The sequence below is a fragment of the Culex quinquefasciatus genome, chromosome 3 (assembly GCF_015732765.1).
Source record: "Culex quinquefasciatus strain JHB chromosome 3, VPISU_Cqui_1.0_pri_paternal, whole genome shotgun sequence".
Classification (NCBI taxonomy): Eukaryota; Metazoa; Arthropoda; class Insecta; order Diptera; family Culicidae; genus Culex; species Culex quinquefasciatus.
The window spans coordinates 20,314,868-20,341,038 of NC_051863.1; the positions used below are offsets into that span (position 1 = coordinate 20,314,868).

Consider the following 26,171-nt stretch of genomic DNA (forward strand, 5'->3'; position numbering starts at 1 on the left):
GAGACGGCATTGTTCCGCGGGACCGTCAGTCGGGTTGTGGTGCCCGCGGAAAGTAAGGTTAGGTTCGTTCGGAGCGCCTGGACAGCCAAGGACCTCCCGAAGTTTGGTTTTAGGGGGTTTTGAGTCGCTAGTCATTAGAAGTCTTTGGAAAAAATGCCTTTTTTTAATTTAAATAAGATGATTGGAGGTAAAATTGAAGATTGATTTCAGGGCTGACAACAACCGCTGGCCACCTTCCCCTAAAGCGATCTCGCTGCAATGCAGCACCTCAACGGTCAAGGGCCAATTTCTTTCCAATGACTACTGCGATTGCTCCATTTCGTCACTTAGGTTTATTTTCAAGTATTTTGTTTTGTTTGTTTGTTTTTGTGTGTTGGTTGGTTTGCATTTCCTCAGATATAACCCTAGTTATTGTTAAGTATTTTTATATTCATGTGTTACTTAATTTTGTTCCTTGTTTTTTTTTGCATTTCCGCTCGCGCACGCCCGCACGTTTCGTGCGGTTGACTCAATCTCGTGTTTTTTTGTTAAAGAATAAATAATGTTACTTAAAAAAATACGTCACCGCACAAGGTTAACTCTACAAACTTAGTTTAGTGGCGTTGCTCTCTCGCTACAAATTCAACTTCATTCATACAAAATTAAAAACAAAAAAAAATGTTTCACTTCCTTTCGTAGTATTTTCTGTATGTTTGTTTAAATATGCATACGTGTGCTAGAGCTTAGAAGCTGTCTGGTTTGACAGTGAAATCACCTTTATGTTTCGATTTCCGACTTATACTTAGTTGAATTTTTATAAATAGGAGCTGGGGGAGAAACGCACCACTACAGCGGGGGTAATTTGTGATAATAATTTGATCTAAATAATTGGAGGCGCGTGTGTAGATGCGATTTTGAGGCGGGTAAACGCAAATTTGTTCAACACGATGAAAAAGCTCGACGAAGTTGTTTGGTTCTGCGAGTGAGAACCCGAAAGCTATACTCAGAATAACTCATTTCGTTTAATGGTTTTGTTTAATAAATAATTTGAATGTACCTTAAAGTCAGGTTTTTGCGTTGGAAAACTTAGCATAAACTAGTTTAAAACTTAACAAGTGCCGACCGTCGCTGCAGTATGTTTCAATCTGGTCAGAGTTGAATGTACATTCGAAGAAGCAATTTTAAAATAATAAATTAAACAGTGGGTTTATAGCGATATAGATTGCTTCCACGTGAGAGAAAGAGCGCGCTCAGCTTGGCATGGATTATAGGCTCTCTCTCGCTCTCACCTTCTCTTGCTTGGATCTCTCGTCACATAATCTTCTGGTTAGCACAAATTGGACTAGATTAGGGTTACGAATTAAATAACTAGATATGCGCTGGTTGGTTTCTGTTGGTTTGTTCCTAATCAATTAATAATATGGAGTACAATCAACTGTTGAAAGATTACATAGGTTGGTTTTGGATTTCCTTTCTTCATACTTTTCTTTTTTTTTTGTTGCTGCGATTACATCGAGGAGTTGAGTGACACTTATGTTGCAGTTTGGTAGACACATTTTAGACTGCTCGCATATCCTAAGTTGGTGTGAATCATTTCCAGAGAATACTTATATTTTATGTGTTCGGTTCTGTTCTTTTTTGTTTTGTTCTGTAGCATATTGTGCTTGGCCTTAGAAAATTTTCTTAGAAAAATGTCCTTATTTACTAAATGTTTTTTGTTTTTTTCCATCTTTCGTATCAAACTGCTCCGTGTTTCATCTTCTATTTGGTTTTCTATGCTTGTGATTTGTGTTGTTTATGTGTATGAATTTCCAGAGTTTGCTAGCCATAAAATACATTGAATCTCAGCCGTACTCTCTTCTCTGTGAGTATCTCTCTCTCTCTCTGTTTATTTATACTTAAATCCTTTGGACTTTTAACCACTATCATCGTTCGGGGAAAAAGTTTGATTATAAAACTAATCGATTTCTCTGCCTATGGTTAGTCACTAGAGATAATTTCATGGTATTGTTTCAACCGGTTCTGCTTCGCTTCACTTTATGCTGCAACGTCATGGCCTGGCGTCAGTACATTGGGGGAAAGAACTTCTTTGAATTTGAACAAAACTGTTTAGGGTATTGTTTAGGGAAGCAATTTTCTCAAAAACGAGCAATTTTCATTTTGAAATTTGTTTTTAACTGGCTTCATAATTACCCTTTTTTGTCAGAGATGTATTCCCATGGTTATACGATTTTGACCAGAGTTCGCAAACAATTGAAATGAAGTATTGATAAATCTTTGTCTGGATAACGATTTGCCTGATAAATTTGTATACGGAGCAAATTAGACAACATAATTTTTAAAGATTATATTTCAGTTTAAAAATATAAGACGAATACTGAAAATCGCGCCACGCCACGCCAAACAAGCAGGAATCATATAAAAATAGATCCTTTTTAGCAGAAATCGGAAAAATTATTTTCAGAACATCATATATCAAAATCCTGTTAATTAATATCTACCATTTTTCGAACTGCAGGCGCTTTGGTCTCGAAGCCAAATAAAGTTTTCATTTTGTCTAATCAGTAATGCTTTAAAAAATCTTTAGTATCTTTCATAAAGCCCACCTATTTATTTTTGTTTTACCACGCGGCGAGCTAAAGGACGTATTCGACTACGGCACACAAACAAACAACAATCTCTCACTTTTTGACAGTTTGGCAGATTTTCTGCTTTGTTTGTTTGCCTGCATTTGTATGCAGAAACGTCAGCCTGCATACATTTGGTTTTGTTTACGAGTTTGGCAAACTGTCAAACACAAAAACTCGGTTAGACCATTTGAGAGATATTATTTTTGAATTTTTGTACGAAAACTGTCTTAAACGCAATTTTTGATTTTTCCGACCACCCTAACCCGGCTAGGACCACCCTAATCGCCCAATAAAAAAAACTTATCTAGTTATTTCCTTTGATTTAGATCATGCTGGTTTGACGTGGAATCACTGATAAGTACACACAAAATTTTGGATCGTCTTTTCAGCAAAATAAATAACTGAATGCGATTCAGCAATCATCACGTTTGCTAACATTCGGTAATGAAACAAAATCATTGACAAAAAAAGAGTGTCGAATGACCTCTCTAGGCTAAAGTCACGTTAATAAAATAAACAATAACGTTGACAAAAAATCAGTAAACAGTGAATCTGTCAAACTGAAATGTCACTTTTGGGTAGCGAAGAAGCCGCCAGCTTGAATGTTCTGATTACAAACACTGTGAATTAGTATTATTCATATTACTTTGGTAACACGAAAGGTGTTAACTTGGTTAAACGGGTTAAACTCAAAAGTCCCATGCAAATGTGTAAAACCAAACTGAAAAATTTGTAATGCCGATTCACAGTGTACGGGCGCACTGTTTGATCGACCAAAAGAAAAAAAAGCAAAAAAGGTGAACAGAAAAATCGCTTTTTTCGATATGAATTTTCAGCCAATATTGGGATGGAATCTGCAAGGATATGATAGATTGTGCCATCAGCAACACAATTCACGTGTTTTTTCAGGTATTTATCGTTTAGATTGCGGGAAATTTTAAAATCAAAAACCCAAACAATGATTTGTTATGGGCTACCATTTGACAGCTATTGTTTTTGTTGTGGGCTCTCATTTGACAACCCTACTAATGTCGACTGTTGTCAGTTTGCTTTGGTTGGAATAGGGTTGCCATCCCCCCGGTGCACAGGGTGGAACAACATGGGGCGATTGCCCCGCCATCCTCAGAAAATTGATTTAAAATTGTTCAGGGGGTGTCCATAAATGACGAAATTTTCAAAACGCTCTGTTTGTTGCGCTACCTTCCTCGAGGATCTGGGCACGCCAGTGCTTTTGACATATAATGTATGGCTTTTGATTTTGAAATATTTAAAAGTGATCTAAATCAACAAACGGCATAAAAATCAAACCGTGATAATTGAAAAAAAAAAATGCTGCATCTTTGGCAAATAATCTGTCAAACTGACAAAATAATATTACTGAATTTTCAGCAAAACAAACAGACATTTCTTTTGCTGAAATTTCAGTTGTTGTCACAATTGGGTCCTAAAATGAAGCTTAGATTGCTGATATTATTGTTTACAGCGATAAAACTTATTTTTCTGAGTACAATGACCCTTTGTACGACCACAAAGAGTTTAAAATGGATTTTTAAATCAATTTTGAAAAATTAATCTCGCGGTCCTTCTTGACAGAAAAGCTCCTACTTGACAGCTCGTTCCAAGGGGACCATAGTTAATCCATCGAAAAAATGTTGTCTTGTCAAAAAATTTTTTTGCATTAAAATGCAAAAAAGTGATTAGAAATGGTTTTTAATCGTGTTTATTAACGTTGTACATAAAAATTGACATAGGGCTTTAGTACCCAATTGCTTTACTAAAATTGTAGTCAATCGTATTTCAAATTGAAATATCAATTGGATACTAAAGCCCTGTGTCAATTTTTATGTACAACGGTAAAAAACACGATTAAAAACCATTCGTGATCACTTTTTTTTTTTCATTTTAATGCAAAACAAAAAAATGTTTGACAAGACAACGATTTTTCGATGGATCAACTATGGTCCCCTTGGAACGAACTGTCAATTACACTCAAACCCCGATGGTTTGACACCAACTGTTGTCAAACGAACGGGGTCACTTTTTAATTTGACACCCCTTTTTATATGGAGTTCACATACACTACCAAACGTTTGTTTTGAAAGTGTGCGTGAGCGCCGTGTAAAAAGTGACAGTTCGTCACTTTTTAGTTTGACTTTGACCAACCAACGGGGTACAAACAAAAAAAGTGTCAAACGAAAAAGTGACCAACCAGCGGGGGTTGAGTGTAGGAGCTTATCTGTCAAGAAGGACCGCGAGGTTGATTTTTCAAAATTGATTTAAAAATCCATTTTAAACTCTTTGTGGTCTTACAAAGGGTCATTGTACTCAGAAAAATAAGCTTTATCGCTGTAAACAATAATATCAGCAATCTAAGCTTCATTTTAGGACCCAATTAACGGAGCATTGAATTCGAAATTTCGAAAACGCAAAACAATGGGTAACATTTGTTTCCTTACTCTAAATTTGGCGTCCGTGTGTTTGGTCACCCAAAATAGGGTCGAAAAGTATTACTTTTAGATACAAGTGATGAAAATTGGAACTTAACATTGACGTTCACCTGATGATGCTTGTTCTGAGTAAAGTTTTTTAAAGTGTAATCTTTTTATCGACAGTTCAAACTTTAAGGGCTGTTTTCTAAATATCAGCTTGATAAAATAAGTTCCCAAGACAAACAAATTATTTAAATATTTGCGTCTAGAAGTTTTGTTTGAGAAGCTCTTTAAATTCTATGCATGCTTGTTTGGACGAAACAACTTTGTAAAAAAAATTCTCACGCCATAGAAAAAGATACTAAAAATCTTGAGCCGTACGAACCATACAAAAAAGAAGTAAAATCTTGAAAAATATTGAAAACGCGTTTCAAAATAACGGTCATTTCGAAAAATGCTGCACCGACCTGCACGCTCCCAAGAAAACACGCAAATAAGGGTAATTTTTGTTTCTACATTACAATTTCAATCTCAATTAATTGTATTTTACCTACACGCACCTTCAAAATCACTCAGTTTTCGTCAAAACCAAACCTACTCAGAATTGAGTAAAGAGGGCACACTGTCTGTCAAATTTGAGTGAATTTCACTGTGAAATTCGTGGAATTCTGAGTGAAATTCACTCAAATCTGACAGCTGCCTCCTTTACTCATTTCTGAGTAGGTTCGGTTTTTACGAAAACTGAGTGATTTTGAACGTGCGTGTATATCATCTTCTTAAAAATTGACAAGGAAAGGGAAAAGCAAACTCATTTCTGGAAGGAGGAGGGAGGGGGCACCCTTTCTACTTCCTCTTCTTCTTGTTGCGTCGCTTGCGCAGGTAGCGCTCCCGCCAGCTTATCCGCAGGCTGCGGACATTCTCCGAGTCCGAGTCCGAGTCCGTGTCGCTGCCTTCCCTGCTTAGAACAAAACCACAACAAGACATACATCCGACACAAAAACGGCAACAGAGAGAGGAAAAAAGAAGAAGATAAAACTTGTTTAGTTTCGTTACGGTTTTTTTTTGTTGAAGAAAGCAAGATGGCGAGACGCTTTGACGTTAGTGGCATGATGTACACGCTAAAATGACGCGACGCTGATTTTGGGGTTGATGAGTTTAGTCTGCTAAAGCTTTGGACGATGGTGGTCGCAACTTAAGCTGCTGTCTGTTACATTTTGTGTGTGTGTGTTTGGCACCGCTCGTCAATTTTTAAAACTTTGTGTATACCAATTTCAACTCCCTTCGCCCTATCTACACGGCTAGTTAGGCAAACACATTCTACCGATTAAAAATGGGTCCCTTTAAAAAGGGGTTTCCCCTTTAATTCCGGCTCAACTGAGTGAGTGCTTTCACCGTTGACACACCAAATCCGGTCTTCTACTAAATTTAATGCAACATTCAAATGTTTTATCAGTTATTTGTGTGTTGTTTATCTCTCATAAGTATGAATCTTTTCGCTACTGATCAGTGGCTTCCCTAAATTTCAAGTCTGGTTCTGTGTATTTTGTTTTCTAGCACATCGATTTCGCCCTTTTAATATCAATGGATTGATTTTTTCTTTAAATAAAAAGTTTCTACAAAATCAACTAGCATGCAACAAATGGCGATTCAATCGAGCTTTGTTCTGTTTGTCATGATTTGTTTTGGTAACTAGTAACACACTTATCAAATAAGAGAGAGAAATGAAAGGTAAAACTATACAATATGATAATTTTGCATTTATCGCTACATAACAAAATTAAAATCATCAAAATTTGACAACGATTACTTCGATTTGTTTGTTTTGTTTTTGGCTAATAAGCAGGCGTGTAGACTAAAAAGAAAATGATCAACATTGTTCTCTTCATCAACGGGTTGTTTCTCTTTGAACGTGTGCATATTCACGTGTATGACACTAAGAATTCAATTGTTTTTTTGTTTTGTTTCGATAGTTCTGTGTGTGTACGTTTCATTATAGAATAGTTTGAAAAATACTTGCACGTTAAAATACACACACAAAAACCTGTGTTTTTTTAATCAGCACATTCTTACACAGTTTCCACGGAATCGACGACAAATGAGTGAGCTACCGATGAGACAGTGAAGGTTATGATGATGACGCGTCGCTATGATTCAGTTCTACATCCGATCCAAGGTCTCATTCACTCCAAGAGAAAAAATCCTATTCAGGCTAGAGGGGAAAAAATCTACAGGCTATACAAAAGAAGTTCACTTTTCTCCCAAGACGCGTCTTCACCACCTCGGTATCTCATCGGTGAGTGACCCGAATCCAAATGAGTTACCGCGAGCGCTCGCTCGCGCTCTCTCGTTTACGCTCATCTGATGAGAGTATTGTGAGTAGTGGTGCTGTTGGAGTGAGTGAGTGTCGACACTGACGATGGGTGACTCGCGCGCTCTCTTCCGCTCTCTCTCCCTCCCCTCCCTCTGTCTAAAACTGGTTCAGCTCGTCCAAAATCTCCTGCTCCAGCCGGGCCAGCTCCTCGTCCGGCAGCGGCGTATCGTCGTCCTCATCGTCCTCCTCGTCATCGTCGTCGTCGTCGATCCCGATTTGGCCACTTTGCTGCTTTTTTCTGCGTCGCGCCAACCAACCGGTGGTGAGCAACTTGCGGCGGCCACGCGGTCCGCCGGAGGCCCCGTCTCACCACTCGTTCAGCAGGCAGTCGTCCAGCTGGGACTCTAGAATATCAATGTTGGACTCGTAGTCGTCGTCCTCGTCGTACGACCTGCGGAAGAGAACGAAGGCGCGTGGGGGGGGGGGGGGGAAGGGATGGGGAACAAGGAATTTGGGATGAGTTCCGAGAGCGAATGATGTGAGTGAGTGAGTGAATGGATGAGTGGGTGAGAGAATGAGAGAGGGAAAGTCGGCGTTCGCAGAGAGAAAAATACGTTTGTTAGTGAGTTTTGTTTTTGACGGCTTTTCGCTTGGTTTGAAGCGGCTAGCGTATGGGCACTGATGAGTTACTTAGTTACTATCGAATGTGAACGTTATGATTGGTACTTATAATGGTGATAGCTTATAGAATGCTTTACGTGATGCAATAAATTTGTCCGATGAAATGAGCAAGTGAGTGAAAATACTTCAGTATATGGCTTATGCTAGGTAGGATAGTTGGAAACGAGTTACAAACAGAAAAGCATTTACACAGACATAGCTTCGTAGAGAAATATAGATAAGGTTAATAATAACATATGGCACATAAAACAATACAAAATATATACACAAACATAATTAAAGCTATCCCTTTGAACATCAGTTTAGAGTTAAGTTTAACAATTGGAGATTTACATAATAAAATTATTACTTTTTAATTGATTTGTTTTTTTTTTTCATTTAAAACCATTTGTAATTTGATTAAACTTTAAGAAGATTTGCAACATAGCTCTTCTACAGCCCAGCAGGAAATATTGCTCACCAAAAAAATTCTATCAGATTTCTTGACAAAATGTTGACAAGAAACTTAAAATTTGTTTTTGTTTCTGTCGCATAGAAAAAAATACCTTGGTTTTAATAATTTGATTTTTTGAAATTAAAAATTAAATAAAAGTTTTGAATTTGAAAGAAGGTTGATTTATTAATTCATCAACGCTTTTTAACTTGTTATCTTATCGTTTTATATTTTAAAACGTTATTTAAAAACTAGACAAGACTGACACTTTGACAGTTTCCGTGCTTCTGAATAAGTGGGCGAGAAAAAAGCCATGCACTGGAAACTGTTAAGCTTATTTAATATTACAGTCAATCATAAATGCAATCATCGAAATGAACATTTTTTATGTTTAACTTACTTAAACAAAAAACAAAAAATAAATGTTGTAGGGAAAATCTTTTTAAAATAACACATTTGATTCCCTTATTTAAATTTTTGAAAATTTTAGCTTTAAAAAACTGATTGTTCAATTTTAATATAGCTTTTTGCACTAAAAACTCTCCGTCAGCACAGGTTATGCTGGGTTATTTTGCATAAACCATTTTCCACAGTGAAAATCTTTTAAAATTTTTTACAGCTCATATTCCAAATTATAAAATCTGGAGTGACATTTTTATCTGGGGGTGAAATTGGGTCATACAAATTTCTGCATTTTTTGTGACCCAATGTCACCCTTGATGACAGTATTTAAAAAACGATATTTTGTGAAAATGTATAAACAATAAAAATTATATTCGTCCAAATTTGGAAGAATTTTGATAATTCTGCTAGAATTATGTTTCAAATCTGTAACATGAGATGCGATTTTCTGATCGATTTGGTGTCTTCGGCAAAGTTGTAGATTTTGGTTGGGACATTTTAGGAAAATTCACAATTTTTTATTGGACGTTTTATTACCAAAAGATGAATTCCCTATACACATATTTTTGTAATTTTCGTAAATGTTTGCTTTTTTTTTTTGGTAAAAAGGCATCTTTTGCGCTATAGTTTAAGACCGGAGCTATATTTTTTGAAAATAAAAAATTCTTTTTAGATTTAAATTCAAATTTGCAATCGAAAACAACTTAAGGAGGAATTAAACTATGGTAAACAAACAAAAAAAAAACTCACAAACAAGACATAATGTATGCAAGCTGACGTTTCTGCAAACAAGTGTTGGCGAACAAACAACGCAGACAAACTAGCATACTGTCAAAATGTGCGAGTTTGTTTGCCGTAGTCGAATACCTCCTTTAACACAATTTTTGAGAATTAGTTTTAGCAGTTTAAAAATACTTCACGAAAAAAAGCACCCCTGCAAAAAGGGGACCTTTTCTACTAATTATCATTTTGACTTTGATGATCGGACTGCTTGTTGTTGAGATATTCCATAAAGCTTAAATTTTGTGAAAATTGAGATTTTCTCCGTGTCAACTTATTAGCTCTAATTTTTAATGGTAAAGTTTGAAACTTTTGTGATATTTTTTGCTCTTTTCAATAAAAATATTGGAAAGTTTTGCCATTTAAAAAAAAAAACATTTTTAAAGAAATTTTATCCTTATTTGCTTATAACTTGAAAACGGTGCAATTTGTCAAAAAGTGTGTAATGTTATTTTTATTGCAAATTTTATCGTGCAACTTGAAATTAATTTTTAAAATTTTGTTTGACAATATTTTCGATGTTTTTTTTTCAAAAATCGCATTCTTATCAAAAAATCATTCCTTCGGTACCAAATTTTGCACCATATTATGCTTTAACGCAAAAGATGCCTTTTGTAATTTTGAAAATAAAAAAATACGTTTTTTGTGTTGAATTCACTTTTTATTAGTAAGAAAAAGTCAAATAAAATAAATGAGATTTTTCCGTGCACCTGTTTTTTGTAATAAAAAGTTGCAACCATAAACTACAACTTTGTCGAAGACACCAAATCTATCAGAAAATCCCATCTCACTATACAGATTCCAAATATTCACATGCCCATTTTGTATGACCTGCAAAATTATACAGCAATTCCATTTGAAAAGAGCCTAAACCGCAAAAAATTTCTCCAATCGGGCTCAAATTTTTTCTGGGGGTTCCTTGGCCAAAATAATTCGACCCGTATTTTTTTTTGTTTGGCCATTAGGGTGACCTACATCTTGCTAGGGTGGTTCGAAAAATGGCAATTTTCGTCATTTTTCGCAAAAATCACTTTTTTCGAAAAATCATATCTCCGCGCCATTTCATCCGATTTTAGCTGTCTTAGACGCAAAAGAAAGGTGATGAGTTTGGCTATTTGAGAAAAATAGTAAGAAGTTCCAAAATCTAGCTTGACTATTGAAAAAGTCGTTTGAAAACTTAAAATGGCGTTTTGACCGTGTCTAGACCAAAGAGCCTATGTCTGAACATATTTTTATCGGATTCCTCGGAAAATTTCACATAATTTATCAAAAATTGGCGATGTCGAACCGTACGTTTCCGAGATATGATTTTTTGAAAATGAAAACTAGGTTTTTTTGACGCGCCGCGCGCAAAAACAGGAAAATGACGAAATCGGCAAAAAATCAACTTTTTTCACTAAAACGATAACTTAAAAAAATCAGAAATGACCTATACATGTCGGGTATCAAAATTTTCGTAATTGAAAGACGCAACTTTTGGTACCCAGACATGTATAGGTCATCGCTGAAATTTTTAAGTTATCGCAGTTTTAGTGAAAAAAGTTGATTTTTGCCGATTTCGTCATTTTCCTGTTTTTGCGCGTGGCGCGTCGAAAAACTCAGTTTTTATTTTCAAAAAATCATATCTTGGAAACGTACGGTTCGACATCGCCAATTTTTTGATATATTATGTGAAATTTTTCGAGGAATCCGATAAAAATATGTTCAGACATAGGCTCTTTGGTCCAGACACGGTCAAAACGCCATTTTAAGTTTTCATACGACTTTTTCAAAAGTTAAGCTAGATTTTTGGAACTTCTTACTATTTTTCTCAAATAGCCAAACTCATCACCTTTCTTTTGCGTCTAAGACAGCTAAAATCGGATGAAATGGCGCGGAGATATGATTTTTCGAAAAAAGTGATTTTTGCGAAAAATGACGAAAATTGCCATTTTTCGAACCACCCTAGCAAGATGTAGGTCACCTTAATGGCCAAACAAAAAATACGGGTCGAATTATTTTGGCCGAGGAACCCCCAGAAAAATTTTGAGCCCGATTGGAGAACTTTTTTTTCGGTTTAGGCTCTTTTCAAATGGAATTGCTGTATATGGAGCCCCAATTATGGCTTCTTTTGACGTAGGGGAGTGTGGGGTAATTTGGACACCCTAAGGAAATAGCTCTGCCACGGGCTGTATGGATTTTTTAAAGGAATGTGGATTACACCAGAGGATAATAGAGACCATATTTGATGGAAAATTTTTATTCATTTCGATAAATTTTGATGAAAAACCCATTTTTATCGCAAAAATTAAAAGGTGTCCAAATTACCCCCACATTTTTGTGTGGGGGTAATATGAACACCCCTATGGGGTAATTTGGACATGCCTTGTGGGGTAATTTGGACATGCCTTGTGGGGTAATGTGGACATACCTTGTGGGGTAATATGAACACCTTTTGTGGGGTAATTTGGACACATGTTGAAGGATAAGTTTAACATTTGATTTTTTGAGCATGTTTTTTAACCTTCAACCTTGTTTTGTAATTGCTTTATATTTTTAAGTGTTTTTTTGCTCACAATATTTCATCAATGGTTTAAATAATGATTTTGTGATAGAACTATAATTCAATAGGAAGATAACATATAATTCAGTGTAGTATACATAATTTAATCATTCATTCTGTAATGATTTAAACATTGATTCTGGATTAGGTACAAGGTTAGTTTTTAGTGATTAAGGTATCGTTTAGTTTTATCTAAATCAATCATTATTTGAAACAAATTAACCTGAAACCATTCATTTTTTAAAATTTACATTCCGTAGTCCTTCAAATTTAAATGTTCTTGTAAACCAGCATAGAAATTAGAAATATCAAAGAAATTAATTGAAACAATCAACATTAGAGTCTAGTTGAACGCCAAATGTGCAGTAGTCAGATTTTCATCTATTCAAATATTGAAATAAATTTATCTAAATTAAAAAAAAATTGGGGTTTTGTGAAAGTCTCATTGCTCACATTCCTTTTTGAGTGGTTTGACATTTTAAATCCCTCTAAATTTAATTAAATACCTTTAACAACTCAACCGACCATGAAAGTTACTTTTTTTGCCTGACAGGTAGACTTTCAGGTATGTCCAAATTACCCCACAAGCCATGTCCAAATTACCCCCATAGCAAGTTTTATCAAAAATTGCAATTTTTGATGATAAAAATCGATAAAATGCACAATATTTATACGTACATATCTCAGGCATCGTCCAAGCAACCCCCTTAAACAAATATTGTCCACTTTTTTACCATATAATCCCTGGAAAACCTTATTTCCCAACCCTCAAATATTAGAACTTAAGGCAGTGCCAACCAGCCTTTGGAAACTTTTACATACTATAACAAAATTACCCAAACTATTCCAACTTTTTTGGTTTGTCCATACTCCTAGGCCATTACTAGTACTAGCCTTATCACTTAAATTGCCGTTTTAACTTTATATCCGAAGAAAAAGTGATTTTTAAAGGGGTGTCCAAATTACCCCCACTGTCCATATTACCCCAAACTCCCCTACAAAAAAGTTGATGTGAGAAAACGTTAAGAATTAAGTATTTACACAATAAACTTAGATTCAGCGTAATATATAAAAAAACGCTTCGTTTGATGCTCATTTTGCAAATGAAAACAGTTTTCACAAATGTTTTGTTCTAATTCAATAGGTTCATTTTTATAAGCTAATAAAACGAGGTATCTCTCTCTGAGCCAGCAATGAAATTTTCTACAGATTTTATTCGCCACTAGTGAATTTGTCTTATCGCCAAAAGCCCAATGAGTTCATGATTCACTGAATGATGATGACACATTCCGGAAGGGGTTTGACATTTCACTTGTAAACGTTTCAATAAGCTCCAAATTTCTCGCGATAATTTTGAAACTTGTTTTTACCGATATCTCACGAAAGAGAGAAGAAATGCTCATTCTTTTTACGATATTTTCTTTTAGTGAATTTACGCAACATGCTTTCGGTGAAAATTGTTCGATGCTCTGCATTTTCACGGTCATTGGAAACGGTCGTGGATAGGCCTAGGGGTTCCCAAATGGTGTAAAAAAATTTTAATTCTAGTAAAAATATGGATTAAAATTTTGGATTTTTAGTCACTTCTCTGACATCGGGAATAATTGTTTGAACATGCTCGCAATTTTTTTAATTCAGTCGGAAAAAAATATTATTTTTCTTGAAAAAAGTTTCATTTTTAACCACATGACCACCCTAATTCTGGCTCGATGCCGCCATCATGCGACCGCGTGCTCCGTTTGTTTGTCAACAAAGCTGCAGCTGGATGGGGAGACGATGTGAGGGGGGAGCGGTTTTGACATTTTTATGCCCGCATCTGGCCCGCCGCCTATTTCGTCGGTCGTTTTCCAACGACCGAGTCCAGTTAGGAACTAATCTTACAATAAATTATTATAGAATAAAACTTAACATTTTTTCATTCTAAATTTTGTACAATAAATCTTGACCACAGTATAGTTTTTCATGAAAACATCCAGATTATGTATATTTTTGTCAGCGGGAAGGTAAAAGGAGCAACATGTAACAACAAGATATTTGAAACCATCTACAGAAACACTCGCATAACATCGAGGCAGACACTAGAGAGCGTGTGTGTGTGAGAGAATGTGGGAAGGAAAAAAAAGAAGACATAGACAAACAGACTTTGGATCGAGAACAGTATCCAGAGGGAAAGAGGACGCATACCGAATCTTGTTTTTATCAGTTCACTTTTTGTACACATCTACACGCACGCACGCACGCACCATCTATATGTGTGACAGGAAAAAAGTGCACGATTTTTCACGAATTTGCCAGATTGGAGATTTTTTGTTGGTTGTTAAGTTTGTACAAGAGACACATGGAGACCAATTAGGTTTAGAATAAAACATTGCTTTTGGAAGTCGATTCTTTTGAGGTTGACATGTTTTTGTTTTTGTTGAAGCTAGATCGGACATATTAAACACAGAGAAGGTCATTCTTTGGAGAAGATTTTACAATACAAAGGGAATTTTTGAGGGGTGGGAAGGAAACTAGTTATCGAAAATAATGAAACTGGCTTGGAATTGCAATTTTTGGTTGAGGTGTTTTTTTTTTCTTGGTAAGGTTTTTGCTTTTAAAAAGATTACTTACACACAGAATGCGTTAAAAAATGAGCTAGAATCTTTCGGTTGACGGCGTGGTTCATCGTCCGCTTGGTTAGTTTTGGTGCTGGAAAAGGCTTTCGAGGAGGATCTGGTCTTGGTCGTGTTGGCGGTGGCTGTGGTGTTGGCGCTGTGCTGACGGGTCGTACCCCTGGCGGAGGACACCGTACTAACGGTCCTGCCGCGGGTGCTGACACTTGCAGTGCCCAACGCTCCGTGACCCGGCAGTGGCTTTCTGGCCAAACCGTCTTCGCCGTTACCACCGTACAGGTCGTCGAGGTCGTCGTCGTCGATGGGCGCGAAACAGCCAAATCTTTTCGAATTTTTTGGTTGTATTTTTTTCCGCGTGAAAATGTGTGCAAGGAATTTTGGTTTGGTTAGGTAGCACACAAACACACACACGTGAATATTTGTTTTGTTATTTTTGTGATGGCATTATACGGTATCAACGGGAAGAAAATATGAGAAAAAATAAATGTTAGGCCAGAATTTGGTAGACGAACAACTACAAAGGGGGAAACTGCTAGCTTTACTTCAATATAAAGTGGTCTGGAGTAGGCTACTTGGGTAAAAATCCGGGAGCCAAAAAATGGTTCATCTAAATGAGTCTAGCTAATGTTCAAACCCAAATCACTACGCGTCTCCATTGATTTTTTAAAATGGGAACGCTTGGTTCTACAAACAAGACAATTTGTACACGCTGCAAACAGTAGACTTCCATACACTCTTTAAAAATCAAATTGGTCTCCATTTTGTGTTTACGTTGGTTTAAAAAACAAAAGTAGTCCAAAGTTTTGCAAAAATATTTCAAATTGATCTCACGTTAATCTTACTCTGATTGTAAAAGTCAATTCCCAATTCGAATTTAAACTTTAAAATTCATTTTCTCACAGAAAACAGACATCCCGGCTTGATCATCAATGTTAAGTCATTTTATGATGCTACAACAATGTAGAGAATGTATGTTTGAGTTTTCAAATTGCCATGTTTATAAATCAACGCTCTTGTTCTTGATCAGGGTGGCTACTCAAATCTAATTTTTTTAGATTTTCACTAAAATCTCGGCGTCTTGACTTAAAATGAACATTAGATTGAAGCTAAATAAAATTCACTTTTTAGCAAGATTTACCAATTCAAAGCACTGGTTCTAGCTGAATAATGCAGATTGAATGAAAACCCATTTAGTTTTAGATTTTTTAGTTTATTTTGTAACAATCACAAAAAATGTCCTTAAGAAGAAAGAAAATTGAATTGTGTTTGCTGATGTAGTTCTCGAGATACAGCCATTTTAAAATGTTATTTTCGATTTTTTCAAAGAAAATCCATAAAATCAATACAATTTCAGCATTTTAAAGAATATGAATTTCGAGATAAAGGTGTTTTTGCTTCATATGACTGTCAAGTATCTCTGGGCCAAGTTTCAGAAGGTTTGCTGATGTAGTTCTCGATTTTCTTTGAAAAAATCGGAAATAACATTTTAAAATGGCTGTATCTCGAGAACTACATCAGCAAACCTTCTGAAATTTGGCCCAGAGATACTTGACAGTCATATGAAGCAAAAAACATCATTATCTCGAAATGTATATTCTTTAAAGTGCTGAAATTGTATTGATTGTTTTGGTTTTCTTATTAAAAATCGGATGTAACATCTTAAAAGGGCTGTATCTCGAAAACTACATCAGCGAATGTTTTTATTTTTTGCACAGAGATGCGCTATGGTGTAAGGAATCGATAGACCCCAAAATCTCGGAGTGCATATTTTTTTCATAATAACGGTATTTTGAGCACCGTGATTTGGATAATTTAGTCCACTCTAAGCCAATGTAATTTTGCATCATTAGTCTATTTTCGTATAAGTCTCCATACAATTTTGGGGGGGCTGGCCATACAAAAAGGGATACGAAAATATATGAAAATCTGTGTCTTACGATAGGAGATTCTGATCGATGCCATCGGCAAAGTTATAGATTTAAATCAGGTTTTTTTTTAGAAATGCACTCTAAAAAACATAACCCATGTCTTTATTTAACTTTGTTAGGTTGATTCCTAAGAACGTCTTTTAAAATTTTCGAATTTATTTGATATATTTTACGGGACTCAAAAATACCCTTATGAACGATAGTGCTATTTTTTCAAATGTCGAAAACATGGTAAGAAAAATGTCAAAATTCTTTTGCCGGACAGTTTGTTTTACAGATATATCCTCACAAAGAATTCGAATCGTTGAAAATGAGTTTTTTGATGTCACCTTAGCCTGTTATTTTGAACCGACGATTTCTAGAAAACTATTGTTTTGATTTTTAATGTAAAAAAAAAAAAATCTTTTTTGCAATTCCGTCTTGAATCTACTTACTTCTCCTGTCTTTCTTGAACGACGAAATGGCCTACTATTCTGTACCAAAAATAACAGAATCGAATAGCAACACTTTTGAAAATATCGAAATGGGTGCTGAAAAGTTGAACTTTTCAGCACTTGTTTCGAAAAGTAACACTTTTCATTTTTTTTATTTAAGCGATTTATTGACAAAATACATGAAAATTTGACCTAAAATTTATCTCAATGGGTGTTTTTCGGAATTGCAAAAAATGTTGTTTGGAACTCGTTGCAAAACTTGATTTTTTCAGCACTTTTCGTATTAATCCAACACAGTGAACCTCGTTGGATAAATGAACGACTCGTGCTGAAAAAATCCTCTTTTTTCAACTTGTTGCACAAACTACTATTTGTGAAATTTTGTGATAATTCCAATAAAAATAATTTCAACAGTTTCAAATTTGGTCTGAAATGTGAAATGAGGAAGATTATCTATTCGTGGACATTTTCAAAAGTTATGACGGTTTAGAATTTTGAGACTATTTTTATTGAAGAGATCAGAAAGTTTCGAACTAATAGTTTCCGAGAGAACGTTTCGGATTGTTTCGGAGGTGCTTTTCAATCAAGTATTTTTAAAGCGCAAAAAATCGAAAATATAAACTTTAAAGTGGATATAACTTCAGAACGATACCTTTGATCAAAAAAAATGTAAAGAAGTTTCAAATTTCAAATTCGATCTGATTTAAAAAAAATCTATTTTTTTATATTTTGAAACACATTTTTTTCTTTCAAAAATTCATATCTCCCAGATTTTTCAGCATTTTTGTTTTTTTGTTTTCGAAAATTAATAAATAAGTCTTTCGGGAAATTGACATTTATTGAAAAAAGGTAAAATAAATTAACGGAAAACCGATGTTATAATCATCACCTACAACTTTGCCGAAGAGACTAATCGATCAGAAAATTCCTTCTCAAGATACAGAATTTCATACATTTTCATAACCATTTTGTATGACAGGCCCAGAAAATTGTATGCAAAGTGGCTGCGTTTGAAGTAGGGAAAACAAAGATAAAGTTTCAGCCAAATAAACAAAAATACAAAAAAAAAAATACGATTTGCGAAAGCGGAGGGAACTTTCTCCAAAACGTTCACCCTTCAAAAAAAAAAGTGTCACTATCGGGAGTCGAACCCAAGACCTCTTGCTTTTCGGATGAACTGTTTCAATGGACGAATGAACACGATTTGTTGTTGTTGTTAGCGCGAGAGGTCTATACACAGAAAAAAAATCAATTTGCGTAATCGTGAATTGTGTTCATGAATTTGAGAACCACGAAGAAATTTATTAATGAGTGCATTTGAGCATGAGCATTAATATATTCCTTCGTGGTTCTCAAATTTATAAACATAATTCACGATTTCAAGAATCGACTTTTTTCTGTGTATTCACGCAAAATAGGCTTTTCCTCTCGTTTCAATTCGGAAGGATTATCTGCTCGGTCTTTAACTTTGGGTGTACTCTGCTGCAAAGTTCTGAGAGTTGGGCTTGTAATTTGAAATTCAGTTTTATTAAATTTATTTTGGCCAGAGGCATTGAACAAAAATTTTAAATAAAAATTGTACCAGTTTATTTTTAGAACCACAGATTGAAAAAAAAAGTTAAACCTGAGGTAAACAATATTTTTGTAAATTCATGGACATTTTGCAAAGCAGTAGCGTAACAGTTATAATTTGAATAACATTTTGTGACACCTTTTGTTTGAAAAATTAGAAATTTGAGCTTGAAATTTGAATCTAGCGTTTTAATTATTTTTTTGCCCTTTCCTCGAGCCATTAAATAAAATTTGCATACGCCTGATTTTGTTTGTCTCAATTACAGAATATATTCAGGATCCTTGGAAAATTATACATAGATTCAGGGTGTGACTTCCCAATAAAAAAAACAAAAAATTTAGTTTTTTTTTCAGATTTTTTGAAATTCTTGGGATTTTGCCCGGATTTTCCGATTTCTCGGCATGAGTGGTCACCATGCTGGGCACGGCTTGCCTGGATGTCTGTTTGCTGTGACAGTTTAAATTTTTCCAATCGAATCGATTTTTTTCTAGAAAGGTGCCATATGTTACAAGCACGCTACACCCGTCAACAATTAGTAAATCTAAAGGTACAGGTAGTTATGAGAGTTAGTCACAAATCGTATACACTGGCTGAAATGCACGAAATATGGCATGAAATTGGATGCATTTTGTTTCGATATGAAAAATGTACAGGCAAAATCTGTTAAGCATTTGTTTTTTATCCAGTTTGGTATCGTGAAACGTCGAAGGGCGGGCTTGGAAATGATTTTCGTTTGGTACCTACTGATTGGAGATTGAGAAAGGACACCGTTATGGTTAGGTTGAGCAAATTAAGGATTAAGAATATTTTTTCAGCAGCGCGATTAGACAGATACATATTTGCTGATAGGGGCGGAGAGCATTTCGCTGAGATTTTTGTTTTATATTTTTGATAAGAGCAAGAGAGAACGAGCACGAGATCACGCGTGAGCAGATGAGCAAGAGACAGAGCGCACTAGTTTAGTGTTAAATGGTTCATTTGTTTGATGTTTTGTTGTTGATTTGTGAGTGTTTTTTTTTTGTATTTTCTCTTACCCCCGAAATTTTCACGCTTTATTTCAACACTCAAAACTCATCGCTCTCTCACAAAAACCACGTGGACCGAGACCCCATCATTCCTATTACAATTGTGTGCACCCGCAGGAAGGGTTTGTGTTCTCTATCGGGTGGTTTCTTCCTCCCTTCACGCCGTGAAAAAAAAAAAACAAACAATACAAAACACAAATCGTGTGTGTGTAATATAAAAACGGGAAAAAAGATATGAAACGAAAAGAAAAACTTGTTTGTAATATGAGACAAACTGTGATTTTGTTGGAAGAGGGTGGCAAGTACAGATTAAACCTAATTTGAGTAACTTAAGTAAAACTTAAACAAAAAATGCGTTGCTTTCGGTTCTGCGAATCGGTTGCCGGTTGGGGTAAGATGCCAAAAATCAAATTATAAAAATTAGAGGAGGAAAAATGCTACACACTAATAATAATATCATCATCAACGCTAGTAATAGTAGTAGCAGCTGTTTGGAGAGGGACCTTTGCATTGGATCGGAGCTTAATGGATTTTTTTTTGGTTGTTGGTTTGATTAGGTGGAAATGCCTTTTAGTTTGTTGGTTTTTTGGATGTAAGCCGACTGAATTAACTGACACATGAGGTAGAGAGGTATAGAGCAGATTTAAGCTAAGTACGGAGCTCGGAAGAAACGCGGTCAAGAAAAGTAGCGGGGGGCCTTGTCACTCTCAAAAAAATAATTGGGAAACATTAAAACAATCAAAAGTTATATTATTTTTTTGATTCCGGAATTCCTAAATTTCAAAACATAAATAAACAAATTTCAAGATTTCCAAATTAAAAAAAAAAACTTCTAAAATTAAAAAATTCCACAACATCCAATATCAAATTGTTTTTTTTTTTAGTTTTGAATGTAATATTTTTTTATATAAAAATTGTAGCATTTAAAAATCTTCAAATTAAAAAAAAATCAAAATTGAGAGAATTTTGAAAAAATTTAAAATTTTAAAATTTTTTAAAACATTCTAATTTTTTAGAATGTTTAGAATTTTTAAAATATTCAGAATTTTTAGAATTTTCAAAATTTTCTAAATTTTCAGAACTCTTAAGAATTTTCAAAAATTTTAAGAATTTTCAAAATTTTCAGAATTTTTTTAAATTTTCTAAAATTTCTGAATATTAAGAATTTTCAAGATTTACTGATTTTTCCAAATTTTAAGAATTTTTAGAATTTTCAGAGTTCAGAGTTTTCAAATATTAAGACTTTTTAAATTTTTTGCAAATTTTAATATTTTTTAATTTTTTTTAAATTTCAGAATTATCAGAATTTTTAAAATTTTGAAAATTTTCAAAAACTTTAGAATTTTAAAAAAAATTAGAATTTTTAGGATGTGCAAAATTATTAGAATTTTTAGATTTTTTTGAATTTTCTGAATTTTCAGAATTTTCAAAATTTTCAGAATTTTCAAAATTTTCAGAATTTTCAGAATTTTCAGAATTTTCAGAATTTTCAGAATTTTCAGAATTTTCAGAATTTTCAGAATTTTCAGAATTTTCAGAATTTTTAGAATTTTTAGAATTTTTAGAATTTTTAGAATTTTTAGAATTTTTAGAATTTTTAGAATTTTCAGAATTTTCAGAATTTTCGGAATTTTTAGAAATTTTAGAATTTTTAGAAATTTTCAGAAATTTTAGAATTTTCATTTTTTTTTGAATTTTCTGAACATTTCTGAACTTTTTGAATTTTCTGAATTTTCTATTTTTTTGAATTTTTTGATTTTTTAGAATTTTTTGAATTTTCAAAATTTTCTGAATTTTCTGAATTTTCTGAATTTTCTGAATTTTCAGAATTTTTTAAACTTGCTGATTTTCTAAATTTTCAGGATTTTCTAAATGTTCTGATATTCTATTTTTTCTGAATTTTCTAAATTTTCTGAATTTTCAGAATTTTTCTGAATGTTCAGAAGATTCAGAAGTTTTTAAAATTGCGGATTTTCTAAATTTTCTGGATTTTCTGGATTTTCTGAATTTTCTGAATTTTCTGATTTTCTGAATTTGCTAAATTTTCTGAATTTTCAGAATATTAAGAATTTTTTAAACTTGCTGATTTTCTAAATTTTCTGGATTTTCTTAATTTTCTGGATTTTCTTAATTTTCTAAATTTTCTTATTTTTCTGAATTTTCTTATTTTTCTAAATTTTCTGAATTTTTAGAATTTGATTAATTTTCAGAATTTTAAAAATTTTCAGAATTTTCAAAATTTTCTAAATTTTCTAAATTTTCTGAATTTTAATTTTTTTTAGAATTTTCTGAATTTTCTAAATATTCTGAATTTTCTAAATTTTCTGAATTTTTTGAATATTCTGAATTTTCTGAATTTTCTAAATTTTCTGAATTTTTCAAATTTTCTGAATTTTCAGATTTTTTTTAATTTTCAGAATTTTCAGAATTTTTAGAATTTAAAGAATTTTCAAAATTTTCGGAATTTTCTGAGTTTTTTGAATTTTCAGAATATTTAGAATTTTTTTAAACTTTCTGATTTTCTAATTTTTTTGGATTTTCTGAATTTTTTGAATTTTAGGAATTTTCTGATTTTTCTGAACTTTCTGAATTTCCTGAACTTCCTATATTTTCAGAATTTTCAAAATTTTATAAATTTTCTGAACTTTTAGAATTTTTAGAATTTTTTGAATTTTAAAAATTTTAAAATTTCAAAAAAAATAATTAAATTCAAATAAATTAAATTTCGAATATTTTGAAAGTTTTAAAATATTTAGAACTTTAATGATTCGAAATTTGTAGAGATTTATTTTTTTTCGAATTTTTGAAATTTTAGAATATTTAGAATTTTCAAAACTTTTGGAATATTTGAATTTTCAGAATTTTTGGAAAGATCTGCCCTTTTTCTGGACCGTTTTTAAGCGGTTTTTTACATAGTCGAGTTTAGCATTCCTTCCGAACTCCGTACTAGCTTACAAAGAAGATTCAGAGGGAAAGATAGACAAGTTCTCAAAACGCTGTTAGTAGTTTGAGTTGGTAGTTAGATTTGAGAGTTTGAAAATGAGAGTAGTTGGAAAGGTTCTATTCTAGTTGGTGGTGCGTTAGTTGGGTTGGTGATTAGTAAATTCAAAAATAACCCTTTTGAAGCGGGCTGAGAAGGTGAGTGCATTGTTTCATAGTCATAAATGTGAGTGGATTCTCAATAGCTTTAGTAAAAAAATAAATAAAGCGACGTAAAAAAAAGAGCCGACTTACCCTTGCGTATCACCTCCCTCTTCGGCCACCAGTAGCTCGTACTCCTGTGCTGCGTACCGATCCCAGTCGGAGAGCTGCAAAAGGCGGAAATGCAAAATATATATTGAAATTAGACAACAACAAAATCAGGACTGCAATTGCAAGCGTTCCAGCCGACTGGATTCCTACATCGTCATTATCACGCTGCGCGAACGGATCCCGCTGTTCGTGCTCCATGTACTTTTCCAGGTTGAAGAACGTGTCGAAGAAGATGGGCGTCATCTTGCAGCGCTTCAGGTCCGCCAGCGTGATGCAACCGGGCGTGGTCGGTTTGATCATATCCAGCATCTGGGAGGAATAGACATTATCGTAAATCATTCGTTCTGAACAACAATGCCGCCGCCGCAATCACCTGGCACAGACAGTCTTCGAAGGGGAGCGTCTCGATGCCGAGCGACTCCATCCGGTGCTGCTGCTCCTCGTAAAAGTACTCCAGCTCGTACATCGACAGCATCCCGTCGCCGTCGACGTCCATGCAGCGGAACCAGTACTCGATGGCGGTCGGGTGCGTCTTGTCCTCCTCGGCCAGCAGGAACCACACAAAGTCCGTGTAGGACATCTTCGGCCCGTTCGGGCCCATCACGATCGGGTTGGCGTTGCCACGGCGCGGACCCCGCGTCACACACCCGGAGAAGATGCGCTCGATCATGCGCGAGGACAGGGCTGAAATGAAGGGGAAAAGAACTGCGTCAACCAGCTCCCCTTACCCAGCACCACAAACACCTACCGTGGTCATTGTGCCGCGCCAGGTCCTGCTGGTCGATGAACAGGTCGTGGTCCCGATCCAGCTCCCAGAACTTGCAGTAGATGACGTAAAAGTGCTCGTAGCTAAAGTACGCCATAATCTGGTTGATGTCCTCCTCCTCCTCGAGCAGCTGCATCACGTCCAGCAGGTTCGACTTGCGCAGCTCGGGCACCGTAATCTTCCCCGTCCAGCTGCGGTTCACGCTGTAGAAGATGCGCGCTATCACGGTGTGCACGTACCGCGAGTGGAACTCGGCCGCCTCCTTCAGGAACGCCAGCCCCGGGTGCGTGTCGACCACGTCCTGAATCAGCGGCGCAAAGTCCTCCGGCAGGATGAAGGACCGCGTCCGGTCCCCGCGCGACATGATGTACACGAAGCGGGACGCCGGATCGTGGCAGAAGGAGGTCATTCTGGAAAAAAAAGGACCAACAAAATTAAAACCCAAGCACACAATTTGTACTAAAATGGTTGGCCACTTACTGCCGCCAGAACGAGATGAACTTGTCGCCGTTGACGCAGCCGGTCGCGGTGAGCGGGGTGCACATGAACAGGGGGACGCGCCAGTACAGCGGCACCTGGCACATCGTCACCACCTTGTGGAACTTGTCCCGGCTGCACTCGTAGTTGGGCAGCGAGTCGAAGACCTGCTCCAGCCGCTGCATCGTCGTCTCAGTCGTGATGGCCGCCGGGGGCTTGCCGTTCGGGAAGTGGAATCTGTTGGCGGTGGAAAGAAGAAGAAGAGGTGATTAGAATTACACGCTTTCGGCAATGAGAAGCTACAAAGGTTTTTTTTAAAACGGCAGATTGGGAACATAAGATTTGTTTCAATGAACAACCATGCGTCTCTTCTGAGTTTAAAGTTTGTCATGGATGCGCATGGTAGTCAAAGCTTATCACTCTAACGCCTAGGAAATTTATCACAGGGACGCTTTAGTAGAGAGTAAAAAAGTGATTCCATTCAAGAAAACGAATCATTTCATTACCTTTTTTTTCAACATACGTTTTTTTTAGTATTTTATGAAACAAGTTACAAAACAGATGATTTTTTCAGCACGAGTTGCACATTTATCTACCGAGGTTCACCGAGTTGGATAAATACGACAAGTGCTGAAAAAATCAAGTTCCATATATTTTTTAGCAATTCCGAAAATGGTGTTCGGAATGGAATTTTAACTTTTTAACTCAAGTGCTTAAAAGTATCACTTTTTGAAACTTTTATTTTGAGTAGAGAGAAGTAGGCCTTTCGTCATGCGAGAATGACAGGAAAAATAATCTGACACATTTGAAAAAGTTTTTTCAGTGACAAGTTTATTTCACTTCTTTAGTTTGGTGTCCGTAAGTTCGAAAAACTCAAAAACCAAACAGTATGAAAAAGGTTGATTTTTGACACAAGAGCAATTCTCTGAGATTTCGGTCATTCTATTTTTTTTTGTATTTTTTAATCCGGCTGAAACTTTTTTGGTGCCTTCGGTATGCCCAAAGAAGCCATTTTGCATCATTAGTTTGTCCATATAATTTTCCATACAAATTTGGCAGCTGTCCAAACAAAAATGATATGTAAAAATTCAAAAATCTGTATCTTTTGAAGGAATTTTTTGATCGATTTGGTGTCTTCGGCAAAGTTGTAGGTATGGATATGGACTACACTGAAAAAAAAATGATACACGGTAAAAAAACATTTGGTGATTTTTAATTTAACTTTTTGGCACTAAAACTTGATTTGCAAAAAAACACTATTTTTATTTATTTTTTATTTTTTGATATGTTTTAGAAGACATAAAATGCCAACTTTTCAGAAATTTCCAGAATGGGCAAAAAATCTTTGACCGAGTTATGATTTTTTGAATCAATACAATTTTTTTTCAAAAAATCGAAATATTGGTCGCAAAAATTTTTCAAATTCATATTTCGATGTAAAATCGAATTTGCAATCAAAAAGTCTTTTAGTGAATTTTTGATAAAGTGCACCGTTTTCAAGTTATAACCTTTTTTAGGTAACTTTTTTGAAAATAGTCGCAGTTTTTCATTTTTTAAAGATAGTGCCCATGTTTGCCCACCGTTGAAAAAAATATTTTTGAAAAGCTGAGAAAATTCTCTATATTTTGCTTTTCCGGACTTTGTTGATACGACCCTTAGTTGCTGAGATATTGCCACGCAAAGGTTAAAAAACAGGAAAATTGATGTTTTCTAAGTCTCACCCAAACAACCCACCATTTTCTAATGTCGATATCTCAGCAACTATAGGTCTGATTTACGATGTTAAAACATAAAACATTCGTAAAATTTTCCGATCTTTCCGAAAAAAATATTTTCAAGAATTTTAAATCAAGACTAACATTTCAAAAGGGCCAAACATTCAATATTACGCCCTTTTGAAATGTTGTATCAAAAATT

The 26,171-nt window shown here is 34.9% G+C and overlaps 1 protein-coding gene across 10 annotated transcripts in view; it reads right to left on the bottom strand.

Moving 5' to 3' along the window:
* Positions 1-4,883: 4,883 nt before the first annotated feature.
* LOC6033077 overlaps positions 4,884-26,171 on the bottom strand; it is a 98,073-nt gene continuing 76,785 nt past the window's right edge. For 7 of the 10 annotated variants that reach the window (XM_038264718.1, XM_038264716.1, XM_038264715.1 and 4 more), the window contains 7 exons: positions 24,258-24,491; positions 23,760-24,187; positions 23,385-23,695; positions 23,162-23,320; positions 22,994-23,067; positions 14,798-15,121; positions 6,106-7,800 (listed from right to left, as the gene is read on the bottom strand). In XM_038264718.1, coding sequence (XP_038120646.1) covers positions 7,716-7,800; positions 14,798-15,121; positions 22,994-23,067; positions 23,162-23,320; positions 23,385-23,695; positions 23,760-24,187; positions 24,258-24,491 — 1,615 coding nt within the window. In that variant the 3' untranslated portion in view covers positions 6,106-7,715. Of the gene's footprint in view, positions 5,994-6,105; positions 7,801-14,797; positions 15,122-19,768; positions 19,915-22,993; positions 23,068-23,161; positions 23,321-23,384; positions 23,696-23,759; positions 24,188-24,257; positions 24,492-26,171 lie in introns of those variants that run through there. The other 3 variants (XR_005278731.1, XM_038264719.1, XM_038264720.1) reach the window with 3 other exon arrangements.